Source organism: Salvelinus alpinus, chromosome 2 (assembly GCF_045679555.1).
Source record: "Salvelinus alpinus chromosome 2, SLU_Salpinus.1, whole genome shotgun sequence".
NCBI lineage: Eukaryota > Metazoa > Chordata > Actinopteri > Salmoniformes > Salmonidae > Salvelinus > Salvelinus alpinus.
Window position 1 is genome coordinate 11,884,591 of NC_092087.1, and position 21,996 is coordinate 11,906,586.

Sequence of the window (21,996 nt, forward strand, 5' to 3'; positions counted from 1 at the left end):
CACTTAGGTTGGAGTCATTAAAAAACACATTTTTCAACTAACACAAATATCTTGTTAACGAACTATAGTTTTGGCAAGTCGGTTAGGACATCTACTTTGTGCATGAAACAAGTCATTTTTCCAATAATTGTTTACAGACAGATTATTTCACTTATAATTCACTGTATCACAATTCCAGTGGGACAGAAGTTTAAATACACTAAGTTGACTGTGCCTTTAAACAGCTTGTGGGCAGAACTGAAAAAGTGTGTGCGAGCAAGGAGGCCTACAAACCTGACTCAGTTACACCAGCTCTGTCAGGAGGAATGGGCCAAAATTCACCCAACTTATGGAAGGCTACCCGAAACATTTGACCCAAGTTAAACAATTTAAAAGGCAATGCTACCAAATACTAATTGAGTGTATTTAAACTTCTGACCCACTGGGAATGTGATGAAAGAAATAAAATATGAAATAAATAATTCTCTCTACTATTATTCTGACATTTCACATTCTTAAAATAAAGTGGTGATCCTAACTGACCTAAAACAGGGAATGTTTACTAGGATTAAATGTCAGGAATTGTGAAAAACTGAGTTTAAATGTATTTGGCTAAGGAGCATGTAAACTTCCGAATTCAACTGTAAATACTGAATAAATGTTTTCCTATTTTTGTGTGTGTGTGGGTTGGTGGCGGGGTAGAGAATAAGATGAGGTGATGAGAGTAAATGTAGGGAGAGGAGGGAGGGAGGTAGAGAGGATAGAGAGAGCTGCCATGCTGTACTATTGAATAGAGATGCTTTTAGATCACAGCCAGCAGAGAAACATGTGTCAGAGGAACAGATGAACTCAGATCCACAAGAGGGAATCAAGGGCATTACAGGGCAGCTCTACTCAATGACAACTAGATCAGTGTTTCCCAACCCGGTCCTCCAGTACCACCAACAGTACATAGTTTTATTGTAGCCCTGGACAAACCCCTGGTGGTTTAGTCTCACCAGGGGTGATGGTCGGATTCTCGTTTATTGTCGAAGGAATGAGCGTTACACCGAGGCATGTACTCTGGAGCGGGATCGATTTGGAGGTGGAGGGTCCGTCATGGTCTGGGGCGGTGTGTCACAGCATCATCAGACTGAGCTTGTTGTCATTGCAGGCAATCTCAATGCTGTGCGTTACAGGGAAGACATCCTCTTCCCTCATGTGGTACCCTTCCTGCAGGCTCATCCTGACATGACCCTCCAGCATTACAATGCCACCAGCCATTCTGCACGTTCTGTGCGTGATTTCCTGCAAGACAGGAATGTCAGTAATCTGCCATGGCTAGCGAAGAACCCCGATCTCAATCCCATTGAGCACGTCTGGGACCTGTTGGATCGGAGGGTGAGGGCTAGGGCCATTCCTCCCAGAAATGTCCGGGAACTTGCATGTGCCTTGGTGGAAGAGTGGGGTAACATCTCACAGCAAGAACTGGCAAATCTGGTGCAGTCCATGAGGAGGAGATGCACTGCAGTACTTAATGCAGTTGGTGGCCACACCAGATACTGTTACTGTTACTTTTGATTTTGACCCCCCCTTTGTTCAGGGACACATTATTCCATTTCTGTTAGTCATGTCTATGGAACTTGTTCAGTTTATGTTTCAGTTGTTGAATCTTGTTATGTTCCTACAAATATTTACACGTTAAGTTTGATGAAAATAAACGCAGTTGACAGTGAGAGGACGTTTCTTTTTGAGTTGAGTTTATAGGCCCACTAAAATGTAAATGTATGTATGTATACAAGGGGCTCCAAAATTACTGGCACCCCTGACTGGCAATGCAAAAACAATACTTAAACAAATATAAACAATATCATTATAGAGATAAACTAAAAATACCAACATGTGAGAAATACTGTACTTTATTCATGTTTCAATGGAACCAACCAAAATCATACAATTATTTAATACAAAATAAATTTCACCAAAATCAAGGTTTCATAATTATTGGAAGTCCTCATTTAGTACTTAGTGCCACCACCTCTGGCAAGGATAACTGCATGGTCTTTTCCTGTAATGTTTGACAAGGTTAAGGAACACATTTGGAGGGATTTTGGACCATTCCTCTATGCAGATCCTTTCAAGATCCTTCACATTCTTGGGTTTGCGTTTATCAACTGCCCTCTTCAACTCAGCCCACAGGTTTTCGATTGGATTGAGGTCCGGCGACTGAGATGGCCATGGCAGAACATTGCTTTTGTTGTCACAGAACCATTGCCGAGAGGATCTTGAGGTATGTTTTGGGTCATTGTCTTGTTGGAAAGTCCAACCAGATTGTCACCCAAAATTGCCTGATACTTGGTGGAATTCATTATGCCATCATCTCTGTTGTTTCGACGCCAATCATGCCGATGCTGTATCTGACCAAAACGTTACATTTTGGTCTCATCTGACCAGAGCACCTTCTTCCAGTCATAATTTAAATGACGTTTGGCAAACTCCAAGTGCCTGCACCTGTGTCTTGGGGTCAGAAAGGGGTTTCCAAAGAGCCTGTGGTTGTGGAGGTGGCGTCTGATGGTGCTTCTTGACGCCACCAAGGCCTGCAATTCTTTCAGTGATTCTTGGGGATTTTGTTGCTTGTCTCACCATCCTCCTCCCTATCCTGGGGGGCAAAATGCATTTGCGTCCTCTACCCGTGAGGTTTTCAACTGTTCCATATCTTTTGCATGTTTTAATATTCCCCTGACAGTTCTCAGTGGTATATTCAATCGTTTGTGGATCTTCTTGTATCCATGACCAGATTTATGAAGGTCTACGACCATCTGTCCCTTTTCAACTACCAGTTCTTTTGTTTTCTTCATGGTGTTGACAAAGGGATATTGCATGTGTGTTACCTCATTTTTATACCCTAGTAAAACAGGAAGTGATGTAATGGCTCAATATAGTTCCTTAAGACATCCTGGTTTAATTTTGGTAGATGTTATTTACAATCATCTTTAAGGGTGTCATTAATTGTGAAACCTTGATTTTGAGGACATTGATTTTTAATTAAATCAATAAATGATTTTGGTTGGTTCCATAGAAACATTAATAAAGTACAGTATTTTTCACATGTTGGTATTTTGAGTTTCTCTATAATTATATTGTTTATATTTTTTAAGTATTGTTTGTGCATTGCCAGTCAGGGGTGCCAGTAATTTTGTAGGCCCATAAACTGTAGGCCCATAAACATGTATATATATGTATAAGCCCATTAATTAAAATGTACAAATACTTCCTATATAGTTTTAGATGTTCAAGAGTGGGCTGAAGTTATATATTTTTTCTCTCTATATATTTTTTTACCCCCTTTTTCGATCTTGTTTCATCGTTGCAACTTCCCAATGGTCTCGGGAGGCGAAGATCGAGTCATGCGTCCTCCAAAACATGACCCGCCTAACCCGGAAGCCAGCCGCACCAATGTGTCGGAGGAAAACCATTCACCTGACGACCAGTGGTCAGCCTGCAGGCGCCCGGCCCACCACAAGGAGTCGCTAGAGAGCGATGAGCCAAGTAAACTCCCCCCCCCGGCCAAACCCTCCCACCAATCAAACCTCCCGCGGGCCATATTGATTGGGCTCGAGGGCAAGATCTGTATATTACCCACCCTTGATGTAGGGGATAGGGGTCAATATTGAATTTGTCCATTAGAACTTTTCTCCGTCACCATGACGACAGTGAAAGGATACGGTCGGTGCCGGGGAATAACGTCCGTCCAGTGAGCAGCTCTGCCATGATGCAGCCTACTGACCAGATGTCCACTACAACAACAAAAACAATGTTACCATCCATTCATGTAGTTGTCGGTTTTCTTGTGTGTGTGTGTGTGTGTGTGTGTGTGTGTGTACTAGATGAGTATGTACCAGGTGTGTGTTGTATGTGTCATGTAGTAGTGATAGTTATAGTATATCATTACCTGTCATGTAGTAGTGATAGTTATAGTATATCATTACCTGTCATGTAGTAGTGATAGTTATAGTATATCATTACCTGTCATGTAGTAGTGATAGTTATAGTATATCATTACCTGTCATGTAGTAGTGATAGTTATAGTATATCATTACCTGTCATGTAGTAGTGATAGTTATAGTATATTATTACCTGTCATGTAGTAGTGATAGTTATAGTATATCATTACCTGTCATGTAGTAGTGATAGTTATAGTATATCATTACCTGTCATGTAGTAGTGATAGTTATAGTATATCATTACCTGTCATGTTATAATGCATCCAGTTCAGCATGATCTCTGGGGCGCGGTACCACCTGGTCGCTACATAACCCGTCATCTCATCATCAGTGTGTCGCGCCAAACCAAAGTCCAGGATCTGACGGATAAATTAAGAGATAGGGGTGTGTGTGTGTGTGTGTGTTGTATATGCGTGGGTGTATGTGAAGATAGGGTTAGCTATAAACAAACTCCACAGCAGATTAAATCCTACGCTTCTAACCTCGTTTGTGGGTGGAGTGTATTAAAGCCACTCTAATAATAATGAACACACAGTACTGTAAACAGTACTATCCAACAAGAACTATAACTGCTGGTACAAATTGTGTTATTACATGTTTTATGTTGCTGATCTGAATGTTGGCGACTGTCAGGTGTTTACATATACATTTTTTTTTAAAGACAACTACAGTAACATATTGCTTTCTAGCTGGAGAGGAGGAGCTGATCAGAGCAGATGCTATATCTTAATTTGACCCTGCTTCTCACAGCACCAAGATAATACTGCAGCAACAGGAAATGTGAATTATTATGTGGATTATAATTAATGGACATTGTTGTAGGGGTTGATACATTTTTCGTTGGGGTAAATCAAGTCTGACATTTTAAAGTGGAATTTACAAACTTTAGAAGCCTTTTTAAACCTTTAATACACTACAACAGATTGATCAGATTAAGATAGCAGATCTATAGGCACTAAGGAGGGTACAGTAGGCCAATAGTATTTTTTATTTTTTTTACCTTGAGCTCACAGTCCTCATTCACTGCCAGATTACTGGGCTTCAGATCCTGTGGAGAGAGGGAAGGAGGGAGAAGAGAGATGGAGGGAGGGAGGGAGAAGAGAGAGATGGAGGGAGGGAGAAGAGAGAGATGGAGGGAGGGAGGAGATGGAGGGAAAAGAGAGAGAGGGACGGAGGAGATGGAGAGAGAGAGGGACGGAGGAGATGGAGAGAGAGTCGGAGGAGATGGAGAGAGAGTCGGAGGAGATGGAGAGAGAGAGGGAGGTAGGGGAGAATAAGGAAGGTATTGAGTAATATTCCCATCCTCCACCCCATGCAAGCATCTTGATTTAAATATGAAATGTAAATATGATGTAACTTACTCTGTGGATGATGTCTGCTGAATGGATATACTGCAAAACAGAACGACAATTAAGAACACTGCATACCTACGGAACCTTTACCTGCTGCAGCTATGGAAAAACGCATGCAGAGACAGACAGACAGACAGACAGACAGCGAGAAACACCTACCTTGAGTCCCCTGAGGATCTGGTATATGAGGAATTGCACATGGTCGTCTGTCAGCTTCTGACACTTCACTATGTTGTTGAGGTCCGCCCCCATCAGGTGGGTCACAAGGTACCTGCCAATCAAAAAAAAAAGAAAAAAAAAGAGGAAGACAGGTTGTCACCATGGCAACACAACAAGAGAGAGTATGAAAAAGAGAGAGTATGTCTCCTCTGCCAGCACTACGAATTTCAAGCCATAAACACTGCTAAAAGCTTTACATATCCTTTAGGGTGAACCAGGGAGAGATGTGTGTGTGTGTGTGTGTGTGTGTGTGTGTGTGTGTGTGTGTGTGTGTGTGTGTGTGTGTGAAGTGATATGAAGTGAAGGATATTGCGTCAGTATTCTGCACACACACTGGCAGCCATGGAGAAAGTGGAATGGTTGTTACCATGGAAATAAGGAATAATGTGTGCACGTGGTAATCCTGCCTGTTCCTTAGTGAGATGAACCACACAACAAACCATATGAAATAAAGATCTGCAGACATTGGTTTGATTAAATAAACCATCATATCACACATGCGTGTGTGTGTGTGTGTGTGTGTGTGTGTGTGTGCATCCGCGCATGCGTTCTGCTAGGCAATTTAAACTCCAAGAGCTATATGAACTGCCAGAGAGAGGGGGGGGATAGAAGTGGAGGAAAGAGAAAGAGACAAAGAAAGCGGTTACTCACACATCATTGAATTCCTCTAGGCTGGTGGCAGGCGTGAATACATCCAACAGACCAATCACCTAACAGAGAGCAAAGGTCAAAAGGTTACACAACATTCTACAGACAACAGACAAGACTCACACTAGAGATAAAGGTCACACTACAGAAAAAAAATATTGGCCGTGTCTGAATAACCGTACTTGCGTTCTAAATTTCAAGCAGACCACCATAGTCCCTGTGCCCAAGGAAGCGAAGGTAACCTGCCTAAATTATTAAGTGCTTTGATAGGCTGGTCATGGCTCACATCAACAGCATCCTCCCGGACACCCTAGACCCACTCCAATTCGCATACCGCCCCAACAGATCCACAGATGATCTCAATCTCAGTCGCACTCCACACTGCCCTTTCCCACCTGGACAAAAGGAACACCTATGTGAGAATGCTGTTCATTGACTACAGCTCAGCGTTCAACCCCATAGTGCCCATGAAGCTCATCACTACACTAAGGACCCTGGGACTAAACACCTCCCTCTGTAACTGGAACCTGGACTTCCTGACGGGCCACCCCCAGGTGGTAAGAGTAGGCAACAACACGTCTGCCAGGCTGATCCTTAACAATGGGGCCCCTCAGGGGTGTGTACTTAGTCCCCTCCTGTACTCCCTGTTCACCCACGACTGCGTGGCCAAACACGACTCCAACACCATCATTAAGTTTGCTGACAACACAACAGTGGTAGGCCTGATCACCGACAAAGATGAGACGGCATATAGGGAGGAGGTCGGAGAAGTGTGGTGCCAGGTCAACAACCTCTCCAAGTGAGCAAGACAAAGAAGCTGATCGTGGACTACAGGAAAAGGCGGGCCGAACAGGCCCCCATTAACATCGACGGGGCTGTAGTGGAGCGGGGAGAGTTTCAAGTTCTTTGGTGTCCACATCACCAGCGAACTATCATGGTCCAAACATACCATTATAGTCGTGAAGAGGACAGTCGTGAAGAGGGCACGACAAAACCTTTTCCCCCTCAGGAGACTGAAAAGATTTGGCCTGTGTCTCCAGATCCTCAAAAAGGTTCTACAGCTGCACCATCGAGAGCATCCTGACCGGTTGCATCACTGCCTGGTATGGCAACTGCTCAGCATCTGTCTAAGGCGCTACAAGAGGGTGGTGCGAACGGGCCAGTACATCACTGGGGCCAAGTTCCCTGCCATCCAGGACCTCTATACTAAGCGGTGTCAGAGGAAAGCCCATAAAATTGTCAGAGACTCCAGTCACCAAAGTTATAGACTGTTTTCACTAAAACCGCATGGCAAGTGGTACCGGAACGCCAAGTCTAGGACCAAAAGGCTCCTCAACAGCTTCTACCCCCAAGCCATAAGACTGCTAAACAATTAATAAAATTGCCACCAGACAATTTACATTGACCCAATGGCGGGAAACAAAGCAATTCCACATTAGATGATGCATTCTCAGTATGGGTGAGTAGTAGGTTGATGTTTGTTGCTTAGTACATAGTGTGTTTTTTGGACAAGGACATTCCTTTGGGAAATCCATTTGTAATATCGAGGACTATGAAGAAAGCAGTGGGAAAAGTGGATTTTAAATCGAGGTGACTAGAAGCAGCCTTGTTTTGGTTAATTGTGTTGATGAAGAACAGAAGAAGCGTGTACTGGATCTGGATAAATTGTCCACGTCAGAAGTAACATGTATTGATCTTCGGAGCAAGGTGCCTGCTGGAGTCTCGTTGGATATAGATGATTGGTACCTTAGTCACAAAATCCCAGGAGTGGTCAGTGCACGTCACCTGACCCGTATGGTAAATGGAAGGCAGGAGAAAAGCCTGTCGATACACTGCATTTGGGTCCAAACCATTACAGTGTGGAAATTGTAAATGATTCGGTCACGTGTCAAAATGTTTGCAGATGGGAGAAGTATGATATTGAAGAATCTGTGAATGGAAACTGTTGCAACTGTGGTGGGGACTTCCTTGAGTGCCGTGTTAGGGTGAAGGAGATCGAGGTGTCAAGGATCAGGGCTGTGCAGCGGATCTCCTATGTGGAGGCGGTGAAGAGAGTTGAAGGGGGAAGAGGCAACAGTGTTGAAGATATGGAGGTGGATCCATTGAAACCAGTTGGTAGTGTTTTAAGTCAATCGGGTGATCTGGATACAGTCGTTGTGAAGAAAGTGGATTTGATGTCCTTTAAAGCCACAGCACAAGTGTCTAAGAAGACCAGGAAGCTGGACATCATTATATCAGCAGCCAAGATGTTTTTGGGTCTCCAAGACTTCACGGCAGAAGCACGACAAGGACTATTTGTCACTAGGAAATGTTCCGCTCTCACAGGAGGCTTCTGAGGCTGTGTTAAGACCTGATTAGAATTAGAATCAGAATTTTACCTGATTAGAAACAGCTTATTTTTTCTTTTTCTTTTTTTTCACAATACAACTGATTGTCTAAAACGCATTAAGAAGGAAAGAAGTTCCACAAATGAACTTTAACAAGGCCCACCTTGTTAATTGAAATGCATTCCAGGTGACTACCTCATGAAGCTGGTTGAGAGAATGCCAAGAGAGTGCAAAGCTGTCAAGGCAAAGGGTGGCTACTTTGAAGAATCTCAAATATATTTAGATTTGTTTAACACTTTTTTGGTTACTACCTGATTCCAAATATGTTAGTTCATAGTTTTGATGTCTTCACTATTATTCTACAATGTAGAAATAGTAAAAATAAATAACAACCCTTGAATGAGTAGGTGTGTCCAAACTTTTGACTGGTACTGTATATTTTAGACTGCTTGTCGAATGTTGGCCGACCAACAGCCTATCGACCAGTCGACTAAATGGGGTCAGCCCTAAGGACGATTATCACACCGTATGTAGTTTTAGTAAGTAGTAGGCAAGACCGATTCAGACATGGCCATTGACACTGACACAAAACAAACATGTGGTCTTCTTTCAATTGCTAAAACCCTTCAGGGGAAAACAAGCAACGTCATGGTGAGACTGTGCTACCACCCGGTGTCCTTGACATGATCCATCACTTTGTTTTAACATTGGATAAAAGGTTTATTTGACAACCAAGAACATCACGTTTCATTAAACAAAATGATGGATTTTAGACTCCAGTAACGTCGGGTTATTCTCAAAGCTTTGGAACAGCCTACACCACCGTTCTTCTCTCCTCACAAGGCAGAAAATCCAATCAAATGTTATCGTAGGTGCAGCGAAATGCTTGCGTTTCTAGCTCCAACAGTGCAGTAACACCTAGCAATACCTAGCAACACCTTGCAACACCTAGCAATACACACAACAGAACGAAATAGCAGAACGAAATGTCAGGAATATAAAACACCCCTTCAAATGAGTGGATACGGATATTTCAGCCACAGCCTTTGCTGACAGGTGTATAAAATCAAGCACACAGCCATGCAATCTCCATAGACAAACATTGGCATTAGAATGGCCTTATGGAAGAGCTCAGTGACTTTCAAACTGCATCTGGAAGCAACGTCAGCACAAGAACTGTTTGTCGGGAACATCATGAAATGGGTTTCCATGGCTGAGCAGTCACACAAAAGCCTAAGATCACCATGCACAATGCCAAGCGTCGGCTGGAGTGTGGTAAACGCTCACTGCCAGTGGACTCTGGAGAAGTGGAAACGCATTCTCTGGAGTGATGAATCACGCTTCACCATCTGGCAGTCCGACCGACGAATCCGTGTTTGGTGGATGCCAGGAGAACGCTACCTTCTCGAATGCATAGTGCCAACTGTAAAGCTTGGTGGAGGAGGAATAATGGTCTGGGGCTGTTTTCATGGTTCGGGCTTTTCCCTTCCAGTGAAGGGAAATTTTAACGCTACAACATACAGTGGGGCAAAAAAGTATTTAGTCAGCCACCAATTGTGCAAGTTCTCCCACTTAAAAAGATGAGAGGCCTGTAATTTTCATCATAGGTACACTTCAACTATGACAGACAAAATGAGAAAACAAATCCAGAAAATCACATTGTAGGATTTTTTATGAATTTATTTGCAATTATGGTGGAAAATAAGTATTTGGTCAATAACAAAAGTTTATCTCAATACTTTGTTAAATACCCTTTGTTGGCAATGACAGAGGTCAAACGTTTTCTGTAAGTCTTCACAAGGTTTTCACACACTGTTGCTGGTATTTTGGCCCATTCCTCCCTGCAGATCTCCTCTAGAGCAGTGATGTTGTGGGGCTGTTGCTGGGCAACACGGACTTTCAACTCCCTCCAAAGATTTTCTATGGGGTTGAGATCTGGAGACTGGCTAGGCCACTCCAGGACCTTGAAATGCTTCTTACGAAGCCACTCCTTAGTTGCCCGGGTGGTGTGTTTGGGATCATTGTCATGCTGAAAGACCCAGCCACATTTCATCTTCAATGCCCTTGCTGATGGAAGGAGGTTTTCACTCAAAATCTCACGATACATGGCCCCATTCATTCTGTCCTTTACACGGATCAGTCGTCCTGGTCCCTTTGCAGAAAAACAGCCCCAAAGCATGATGTTTCCACCCCCACGCTTCACAGTCGGTATGTTGTTCTTTGGATGAAACTCAGCATTCTTTGTCCTCCAAACACGACGAGTTGAGTTTTTACCAAAAAGTTCTATTTTGGTTTCATCTGACCATATGACATTCTCCCAATCTTCTTCTGGATCATCCAAATGCTCTCTTGCAAACTTCAGACGGGCCTGGACATGTACTGGCTTAAGCAGGGGGACACGTCTGGCACTGCAGGAGTTGAGTCCCTGGCGGCGTAGTGTGTTACTGATGGTAGGCTTTGTTACTTTGGTCCCAGCTCTCTGCAGGTCATTCACTAGGTCCCCCCGTGTGGTTCTGGGACTTTTGCTCACCGTTCTTGTGATCATTTTGACCCCACGGGGTGAGATCTTGCGTGGAGCCCCAGATCGAGGGAGATTATCAGTGGTCTTGTATGTCTTCCATTTCCTAATAATTGCTCCCACAGTTGATTTCTTCAAACCAAGCTGCTTACCTATTGCACATTCAGTCTTCCCAGCCTGGTGCAGGTCTACAATTTTGTTTCTGGTGTCCTTTGACAGCTCTTTGGTCTTGGCCATAGTGGAGTTTGGAGTGTGACTGTTTGAGGTTGTGGACAGGTGTCTTTTATACTGATAACAAGTTCAAACAGGTGCCATTAATACAGGTAACGAGTGGAGGACAGAGGAGCCTCTTAAAGAAGAAGTTACAGGTCTGTGAGAGCCAAAAATCTTGCTTGTTTGTAGGTGACCAAATACTTATTTTCCACCATAATTTGCAAATAAATTCATTAAAAATCCTACAATGTGATTTTCTGGATTTTCTTTTCTCATTTTGTCTGTCATGGTTGAAGTGTACCTATGGTGAAAATTACAGGCCTCTCTCATCTTTTTAAATGGGAGAACTTGCACAATTGGTGGCTGACTAAATACTTTTTTTCCCCACTGTACATGGACATTCTAGACGATTCGGTGCTTCCAACTTTGTGGCAACAGTTTGGGGAAGGACCTTTCCTGTTTCAGCATGACAATGCCCCCGTGCACAAAGCAAGGTCCATACATAAATGGTTTGTCAAGATCTGTGTGGAAGAACTTGAATGGACTGCACAGAGCCCTGACCTCAACCCCATCGAACACCTTTGGGATTCATTGGAACGCAGACTGCGAGCCAGGCCTAATCACCCAACATCAGTGCCCGACCTCACTCAGCAATGTTCCAACATCTAGTAGAAAGCCTTCCCAGAAGAGTGGAGGCTGTTATAGAAGAAAAAGGGGGGACCAACTCCATATTAATGTTCATGAATTTGGAATGAGATGTTTGATGAGCAGGTGTCCACATACTTAATGTATATAAACGAAATATAAACAAATACATATAAAGGCAACATGTAAAGTGTTTGTTCCATGTTTCATGACCGGAAATAAATGATCCCAGAAATGTTCCATACGCACAAAAAATGTATTTCTCTCAAATTCTGAGAACAAATTTGTTTACATTCCCTGACAGATGTGGCATATCGAGAAGCTGATTAAACAGCATGATCATTACACAGGTGCACCTTGTGCTGGGGACAATAAAAGGCCACTCTAAAATGCGCAGTTTTGTCACACTAAACAATGCCACAGATACCTCAAGTTTTGAGGGAGCGTGTAATTGGCATGCTGACTGTATGAATGTCCACCAGTGCTGTTGCCAGAGAATTGAATGTTAATTTTCTACCATAAGCCACCTCTGTCATTTTTTAAAATTTGGTAGTACGTCCAACCTGCCTTACAACCGCAGACCACATGTGACCACTCTAGCCAGGGACCTCCACATCCGGCTTCTTCACTTGCTGGATCATCTGAGACCAGCCACCCGGATAGCTGATGCAACTAAAGAGTATTTCTGTCTGTAATAAAGCCCTTTTGGGAGGGAAAACGATTTCTGATTGGCTGGGCCTGGCTTCCCAGTGGGTGGGCCTATGTACTCTCACTCTCCTATGCACCACCCATGGCTGTGCCCCTGCCCAGTCATGTGAACTCCATAGGTTAGCAGCTAATGAATTTATTTAAATTTTCTGATTTCCTTATATGAACTGTAACTTAGTACAATTGTTGAATTAACATGTTTGTTCAGTATAGTATTAGTGTGTGTGTGTCTGTGTATATTTTAATCTAAAATGGATTCAATTAAAAAGTGTTCCTCATCAATCTATACATAATACCCCATAATGACCAAGTGAAAACAGGTTCTGAAATTTATGAAAAACAGAAATACCTTATTTACATAAGTATTCAGACCCTTTGCTATGAAACTCAAAATTGAGCTCAGGTGCATCCTGTATCCATTGATCATCCTTGAGATGTTTCTACAACTTGATTGGAGTCCACCTGTGGTAAATTATATTGATTGGACATGATTTGAAAAGGCACACACCTGTCTCTATAAGGTCCCACAGTCAACAGTGCATGTCAGAGCAAAAACCAAACCATGAGGTCAAAGGAATTGTCCGTAGAGCTGAGACAGGAGTGTGTCGAGACACAGATCTGGGGAAGGGTACCAACACATTTCTGCAGGATTGAAGGTCCACAAGAACACAGTGGCTTCCATCATTCTTAAATGGATGAAGTTTGGAACCACCAAGACTCTTCCTACAGCTGGACACCCGGCCAAACTGAGCAATCAGAGGAAAAGGGCCTTGGTCAGGGAGGTGACCAAGAACCCGATGGTCACTCTGACAGATCTCCAGAATTCCTCTGTGGAGATGGGAGAACCTTCCAGAAGGACAACCATCTCTGCAGCACTCCACCAATCAGGCCTTTATGATAGAGTGGGCAGACAGAAACCACTCTTCAGTAAAAGGCATAGGACAGCCCGCTTGGAGTTTGCCAAAAGGCACCTAAAGACTCTCAGACCATAAGAAACAATATTCTCTAGTCTGATGAAACCAAGATGAAACTCTTTCGCCTGAATGCCAAGTGTCATGTCTGGAGGAAACCTGGCACCATCCCTATGGTGAAGCATGGTGGTGGCAGCATCATGCTGTGGGGATGTTTTTCAGCAGCAGGGACTGGGAGACTAGTCAGGATCGAGGGAAAGATGAACGGAGCAAAGTACAGAGAGATCCTTGATTAACACCTGCTCCAGAGTGCTCAGGACCTTAGACTGAGGTGAAGGTTCACCTTCCAACAGGACAACAACCCTAAGCACACAGCCAAGAAAAATGCAGGAGAGGCTTCGGGACAAGTCTCCGAATGTCCTCGACTGGCCCAGCCAGAGCCCGGACTTTAACCCGATCAAATATCTCTGGAGACCTGAAAATAGCTGGGCAGCGAGGCTCCCCATCCAACCTGACAGCGCCTGAGAGAATCTGCAGAGAAATATGAGAGAAACTCCCCAAATACAGGTGTGCCAAGCTTGTAGCGTCAGACCCAAGAAGACTCAAGGCTGTAATCGCTGCCAAAGGTGCTTCAACAAAGTACTGAATAAAGGGTCTGAATACTTATGTAAATGTATATTTCATTCTGGGGTATTGTGTGTAGATTGATGAGGGATAAAAAACGATTTAATCCATTCTACAATAAGGCTGTAATGTAACAAAATGTGGAAAAAGTCAAGGGGTCTGAATACTTTCTGAATGCACTGTGTGTGTATATATATATATATATATATATATATATATATATATATATATATAAATAAATGAAAAGTATATGAATAGAAAAGGTGTACAGCAGTAGTTATATAGGATGAGTCTTGACTAGAATACAGTATATATGTGAAATGGGTAAAACAGTATGTATTATTAAAGTGACCAGTGTTCCATGTCTATGTACATAGGGCAGCAGCCTCTAAGGTTCAGGGTAGAGTAACCAGGTGGTAGCCAGCTAGTAACAGTGACTAAAGTTCAGGGTAGAGTAACCAGGTGGTAGCCAGCTAGTGACAGTGACTAAAGTTCAGGGCAGGGTAGAGTAACCGGGTGGTAGCCGGCTAGTAACAGTGACTAAGGTGCAGGGTGGAGTAACCAGGTGGTAGCCAGCTAGTGACAGTGACTAAAGTTCAGGGCAGGGTAGAGTAACCGGGTGGTAGCCGGCTAGTAACAGTGACTAAGGTGCAGGTTTGAGTAACCAGGTGGTAGTCGGCTAGTAACAGTGACTAAGGTTCAGGGTGGAGTAACCAGGTGGTAGCCAGCTAGTGACAGTGACTAAAGTTCAGGGCAGGGTAGAGTAACCGGGTGGTAGCCGGCTAGTAACAGTGACTAAGGTGCAGGTTTGAGTAACCAGGTGGTAGCCGGCTAGTAACAGTGACTAAAGTTCAGGGCAGGGTAGAGTAACCGGGTGGTAGCCGGCTAATAACAGTGACTAAGGTGCAGGTTTGAGTAACCAGGTGGTAGCCGGCTAGTAACAGTGACTAAAGTTCAGGGCAGGGTAGAGTAACCGGGTGGTAGCCGGCTAGTAACAGTGACTAAGGTGCAGGTTTGAGTAACCAGGTGGTAGCCGGCTAGTAACAGTGACTAAAGTTCAGGGCAGGGTAGAGTAACCGGGTGGTAGCCGGCTAGTAACAGTGACTAAGGTGCAGGTTTGAGTAACCAGGTGGTAGCCGGCTAGTAACAGTGACTAAGGTGCAGGGTAGAGTAACCGGGTGGTAGCCGGCTAGTAACAGTGACTAAGGTGCAGGTTTGAGTAACCGGGTGGTAGCCGGCTAGTAACAGTGACTAAGGTGCAGGGTAGAGTAACCGGGTGGTAGCCGGCTAGTAACAGTGACTAAGGTGCAGGTTTGAGTAACCGGGTGGAAGCCGGCTAGTAACAGTGACTAAGGTGCAGGTTTGAGTAACCGGGTGGTAGCCGGCTAGTAACAGTGACTAAGGTGCAGGTTTGAGTAACCGGGTGGTAGCCGGCTAGTAACAGTGACTAAGGTGCAGGGTAGAGTAACCGGGTGGTAGCCGGCTAGTAACAGTGACTAAGGTGCAGGGTTGAGTAACTGGGTGGTAGCCGGCTAGTAACAGTGACTAAGGTTCAGGGTAGAGTACCGGGTGGTAGCCGGCTAGTAACAGTGACTAAGGTTCAGGGTAGAGTACCGGGTGGTAGCCGGCTAGTAACAGTGACTAAGGTGCAGGTTTGAGTAACCGGGTGGTAGCCGGCTAGTAACAGTGACTAAGGTTCAGGGTAGAGTACCGGGTGGTAGCCGGCTAGTAACAGTGACTAAGGTGCGGGGTAGAGTACCGGGTGGTAGTCGGCTAGTAACAGTGACTAAGATTCAGGGCAGGGTACTGGGTGGTAGTCGGCTAGTAACAGTGACTAAGGTTCAGGGTAGAGTACCGGGTGGTAGCCGGCTAGTAACAGTGACTAAGATTCAGGGCAGGGTACTGGGTGGTAGTCGGCTAGAGAGGAGTGTTTACCCGTCTGATGGCCTTAAGATAGAAGCTGTTAATCAATCTTTCTGTCCCAGCTTTGATGCACCTGTACTGTCTCCACCTTCTAGATGGTAGCGGGATGAACAAGCTGTGGCTCGAGAGGCTGAGGTCCTTGATGATCTTCTTGGCCTTCCTGTGACATCGGGTGCTGTAGATGTCCTGGAGGGCAAGCAGTGTGCCCCCGGTGATGTGTTGGGCTGACCGCACCACCTTCTGGATGGCCCTGCGGTTGCAGGCGGTGCAATTGCCGTACCAGGCGGTGAAACAGCCCGACAGGATACTCTCAATGGTGGATCTCTAGAAGTTTGTGAGGGTCTTAGGGGCCAAGCCAAACCTCTTTAGCCTCCTGGGGTTGTAGAGGCGCTGTTCTTCACCACACTGTCAGTGTGGAGGGAACATTTCAGGTCCTCAGTGATGTGCACACAGAGGAACTTGAAACTTTTGACCCTCTACACTGCGGCTCCATAGATGTGGATGATGGCGTGCTCTCTCTGTTGTCTCCTGTAGTCCACAATCAGCTCCTTCGTTTTGTTGACATTAAGGGAGAGGTTATTTTCCTGGCACCACTCTGCCTGGGCCCTCACCTCCTCCCTGTAGGCTGTCTTGTCGTTGTTGGTAATATGGCCTACTAATGTTGTGTCGACAGCAAACTTGATGATTGAGTTGGAGATGTGAAGCTAATGTTTGCTGTGTGTGTGGACGTGTTTAGCTATTCTTGTGGGGACCGAACGTCCCCACTAGAATAGTAAACAAACAAAAATGTGACCAACTGGGGACATTTTGTTAGTCCCCAGAGGTCAAATGCTATTTCTAGGGGGTTTAGGGTTAAGGTTAAAATTAGTGTTAGAATTACATTAAGAGTTAGGGTTAGGAGCTACGGTTAGTTTTAGGGTTAGGAGCTAGGTTTAGTTTTAGGGTTAGGGTTAGGAGCTAGGTTTAGTTTTAGGGTTAGGAGCTAGGTTTAGTTTTAGGGTTAGGGTTAGGAGCTAGGTTTAAGGTTAGGTTTTTTGTTTAGGGTAAGAGTACAGGTTAGGGTTAGGGGTTAGGGAAACTAGGTTTTGAAATGGGACTGAATTATGTGTGAGGCTGTTAACACATAGGGAAAGTGATGAATGAACTCTGAACAGGAAAATCATCCAGAATGCAATTAGAGAGAGAGGCCGAGGAGAGAGAAAAATAGCAGAGCTAGCATGCAGGCAGTGTGTGAGCAGAGCTAGCATGCAGGCAGTGTGTGGGTGACTAGAGAGGGGGGGGAGAAGAGGAGACATCGTGCCAGACCCAGTGTGCCCCCTTCTAGAGAAAGGGACGGAGGTGGGTGGGTTTCATAACAACACGACTCCACACCGCCCACGCAGGGCAGTGCCCGCTGCGATTGGTGGACTACAGCCAAAGCAAACAGTGATTGGCCGACTCAGGCTTTCCAAAAAAGCATAACCAACAGTGTAACCAGGCAACAGTGGGGAAATCAGCTCAAAGAATAACCGGGTCAAGAGCTACGTCAGGTAGATCAGTGTTTTGTAGTGTTACCTCACCCTGCTGCTGAGACTTTACCTCACCCTGCTGCTGAGAGTTTACCTCACCCTGCTGCTGAGAGTTACCTCACCCTGCTGCTGAGACTTTACCTCACCCTGCTGCTGAGACTTTACCTCACCCTGCTGCTGAGAGTTACCTGAGACTTTACCTCACCCTGCTGCTGAGACTTTACCTCACCCTGCTGCTGAGACTTTACCTCACCCTGCTGCTGAGAGTTACCTCACCCTGCTGCTGAGACTTTACCTCACCCTGCTGCTGAGACTTTACCTCACCCTGCTGCTGAGAGTTACCTCACCCTGCTGCTGAGACTTTACCTCACCCTGCTGCTGAGACTTTACCTCACCCTGCTGCTGAGACTTTACCTCACCCTGCTGCTGAGAGTTACCTCACCCTGCTGCTGAGAGTTACCTCACCCTGCTGCTGAGAGTTACCTCACCCTGCTGCTGAGAGTTTACCTCACCCTGCTGCTGAGAGTTTACCTCACCCTGCTGCTGAGACTTTACCTCACCCTGCTGCTGAGACTTTACCTCACCCTGCTGCTGAGAGTTACCTCACCCTGCTGCTGAGAGTTACCTCACCCTGCTGCTGAGAGTTACCTCACCCTGCTGCTGAGAGTTACCTCACCCTGCTGCTGAGAGTTACCTCACCCTGCTGCTGAGAGTTACCTCACCCTGCTGCTGAGAGTTACCTCACCCTGCTGCTGAGAGTTACCTCACCCTGCTGCTGAGAGTTACCTCACCCTGCTGCTGAGACTTTACCTCACCCTGCTGCTGAGACTTTACCTCACCCTGCTGCTGAGACTTTACCTCACCCTGCTGCTGAGACTTTACCTCACCCTGCTGCCGAGAGTTACCTCACCCTGCTGCTGAGACTTTACCTCACCCTGCTGCTGAGACTTTACCTCACCCTGCTGCTGAGACTTTACCTCACCCTGCTGCTGAGACTTTACCTCACCCTGCTGCTGAAACTTTACCTCACCCTGCTGCTGAAACTTTACCTCACCCTGCTGCTGAGAGTTTACCTCACCCTGCTGCTGAGAGTTTACCTCACCCTGCTGCTGAGAGTTTACCTCACCCTGCTGCTGAGAGTTTACCTCACCCTGCTGCCGAGAGTTTACCTCACCCTGCTGCCGAGAGTTTACCTCACCCTGCTGCCGAGAGTTACCTCACCCTGCTGCTGAGACTTTACCTCACCCTGCTGCTGAGACTTTACCTCACCCTGCTGCCGAGAGTTACCTCACCCTGCTGCCGAGAGTTACCTCACCCTGCTGCCGAGAGTTACCTCACCCTGCTGCCGAGAGTTACCTCACCCTGCTGCCGAGAGTTACCTCACCCTGCTGCCGAGAGTTACCTCACCCTGCTGCCGAGAGTTACCTCACCCTGCTGCCGAGAGTTACCTCACCCTGCTGCCAAGAGTTACCTCACCCTGCTGCCGAGAGTTACCTCACCCTGCTGCCGAGAGTTACCTCACCCTGCTGCCGAGAGCTCAGAGAGAAGCTACACTGTTAGAAGCTGGAGGCTCATGTAACAGCTCAGAGAGAAGCTACTCTGTTAGAAGCTGGAGGATCATGTAACAGCTCAGAGAGAAGTTACTCTGTTAGAAGCTGGAGGATCATGTAACAGCTCAGAGAGAAGCTACTCTGTTAGAAGCTGGAGGATCATGTAACAGCTCAGAGAGAAGCTACTCTGTTAGAAGCTGGAGGATCATGTAACAGCTCAAAGAGAAGCTACTCTGTTAGAAGCTGGAGGATCATGTAACAGCTCAGAGAGAAGCTACTCTGTTAGAAGCTGGAGGATCATGTAACAGCTCAGAGAGAAGTTACTCTGTTAGAAGCTGGAGGATCATGTAACAGCTCAGAGAGAAGCTACTCTGTTAGAAGCTGGAGGATCATGTAACAGCTCAGAGAGAAGCTACTCTGTTAGAAGCTGGAGGATCATGTAACAGCTCAGAGAGAAGCTACTCTGTTAGAAGCTGGAGGATCATGTAACAGCTCAGAGAGAAGCTACTCTGTTAGAAGCTGGAGGATCATGTAACAGCTCAGAGAGAAGCTACTCTGTTAGAAGCTGGAGGATCATGTAACAGCTCAGAGAGAAGCTACTCTGTTAGAAGCTGGAGGATCATGTAACAGCTCAGAGAGAAGCTACTCTGTTAGAAGCTGGAGGATCATGTAACAGCTCAGAGAGAAGCTACTCTGTTAGAAGCTGGAGGATCATGTAACAGCTCTGAGAGAAGTTACTCTGTTAGAAGCTGGAGGATCATGTAACAGCTCAGAGAGAAGCTACTCTGTTAGAAGCTGGAGGATCATGTAACAGCTCAGAGAGAAGCTACTCTGTTAGAAGCTGGAGGATCATGTAACAGCTCTGAGAGAAGCTACACTGTTAGAAGCTGGAGGCTCATGTAACAGCTCAGAGAGAAGTTACTCTGTTAGAAGCTGGAGGATCATGTAACAGCTCAGAGAGAAGCTACACTGTTAGAAGCTGGAGGCTCATGTAACAGCTCAGAGAGAAGTTACTCTGTTAGAAGCTGGAGGATCATGTAACAGCTCAGAGAGAAGTTACTCTGTTAGAAGCTGGAGGATCATGTAACAGCTCAGAGAGAAGCTACTCTGTTAGAAGCTAGAGGATCATGTAACAGCTCAGAGAGAAGTTACTCTGTTAGAAGCTGGAGGATCATGTAACAGCTCAGAGAGAAGTTACTCTGTTAGAAGCTGGAGGATCATGTAACAGCTCAGAGAGAAGCTACTCTGTTAGAAGCTGGAGGATCATGTAACAGCTCAGAGAGAAGCTACACTGTTAGAAGCTGGAGGCTCATGTAACAGCTCAGAGAGAAGCTACACTGTTAGAAGCTGGAGGATCATGTAACAGCTCAGAGAGAAGCTACACTGTTAGAAGCTGGAGGATCATGTAACAGCTCAGAGAGAAGCTACTCTGTTAGAAGCTGGAGGATCATGTAACAGCTCAGAGAGAAGCTACTCTGTTAGAAGCTGGAGGATCATGTAACAGCTCAGAGAGAAGCTACTCTGTTAGAAGCTGGAGGATCATGTAACAGCTCAGAGAGAAGTTACTCTGTTAGAAGCTGGAGGATCATGTAACAGCTCAGAGAGAAGTTACTCTGTTAGAAGCTGGAGGATCATGTAACAGCTCAGAGAGAAGCTACACTGTTAGAAGCTGGAGGATCATGTAACAGCTCAGAGAGAAGCTACTCTGTTAGAAGCTGGAGGATCATGTAACAGCTCAGAGAGAAGCTACTCTGTTAGAAGCTGGAGGATCATGTAACAGCTCTGAGAGAAGCTACACTGTTAGAAGCTGGAGGCTCATGTAACAGCTCAGAGAGAGGTTACTCTGTTAGAAGCTGGAGGCTCATGTAACAGCTCAGAGAGAAGCTACACTGTTAGAAGCTGGAGGCTCATGTAACAGCTCAGAGAGAAGTTACTCTGTTAGAAGCTGGAGGATCATGTAACAGCTCAGAGAGAAGTTACTCTGTTAGAAGCTGGAGGATCATGTAACAGCTCAGAGAGAAGCTACTCTGTTAGAAGCTAGAGGATCATGTAACAGCTCAGAGAGAAGTTACTCTGTTAGAAGCTGGAGGATCATGTAACAGCTCAGAGAGAAGCTACACTGTTAGAAGCTGGAGGATCATGTAACAGCTCAGAGAGAAGCTACACTGTTAGAAGCTGGAGGCTCATGTAACAGCTCAGAGAGAAGTTACTCTGTTAGAAGCTGGAGGATCATGTAACAGCTCAGAGAGAAGCTACACTGTTAGAAGCTGGAGGCTCATGTAACAGCTCAGAGAGAAGTTACTCTGTTAGAAGCTGGAGGATCATGTAACAGCTCAGAGAGAAGTTACTCTGTTAGAAGCTGGAGGATCATGTAACAGCTCAGAGAGAAGCTACTCTGTTAGAAGCTAGAGGATCATGTAACAGCTCAGAGAGAAGTTACTCTGTTAGAAGCTGGAGGATCATGTAACAGCTCAGAGAGAAGTTACTCTGTTAGAAGCTGGAGGATCATGTAACAGCTCAGAGAGAAGCTACTCTGTTAGAAGCTGGAGGATCATGTAACAGCTCAGAGAGAAGCTACACTGTTAGAAGCTGGAGGCTCATGTAACAGCTCAGAGAGAAGCTACACTGTTAGAAGCTGGAGGATCATGTAACAGCTCAGAGAGAAGCTACACTGTTAGAAGCTGGAGGATCATGTAACAGCTCAGAGAGAAGCTACTCTGTTAGAAGCTGGAGGATCATGTAACAGCTCAGAGAGAAGCTACTCTGTTAGAAGCTGGAGGATCATGTAACAGCTCAGAGAGAAGCTACTCTGTTAGAAGCTGGAGGATCATGTAACAGCTCAGAGAGAAGTTACTCTGTTAGAAGCTGGAGGATCATGTAACAGCTCA

At 45.4% G+C, this 21,996-nt stretch overlaps 1 protein-coding gene across 1 annotated transcript in view; it reads right to left on the reverse strand.

Moving 5' to 3' along the window:
• Window positions 1-21,996, reverse strand: part of LOC139553929 (mitogen-activated protein kinase 14A-like) — a 38,809-nt gene that overhangs the window by 4,850 nt on the left and 11,963 nt on the right. The window contains exons 3-8 of the mRNA XM_071366718.1: window positions 6,185-6,243; window positions 5,474-5,585; window positions 5,324-5,353; window positions 4,963-5,010; window positions 4,207-4,321; window positions 3,684-3,755 (exon numbers count right to left, since the gene is read on the reverse strand). Of these exons, the coding sequence (XP_071222819.1) occupies window positions 3,684-3,755; window positions 4,207-4,321; window positions 4,963-5,010; window positions 5,324-5,353; window positions 5,474-5,585; window positions 6,185-6,243 (436 nt within the window). The remainder of the gene's footprint in view (window positions 1-3,683; window positions 3,756-4,206; window positions 4,322-4,962; window positions 5,011-5,323; window positions 5,354-5,473; window positions 5,586-6,184; window positions 6,244-21,996) is intronic.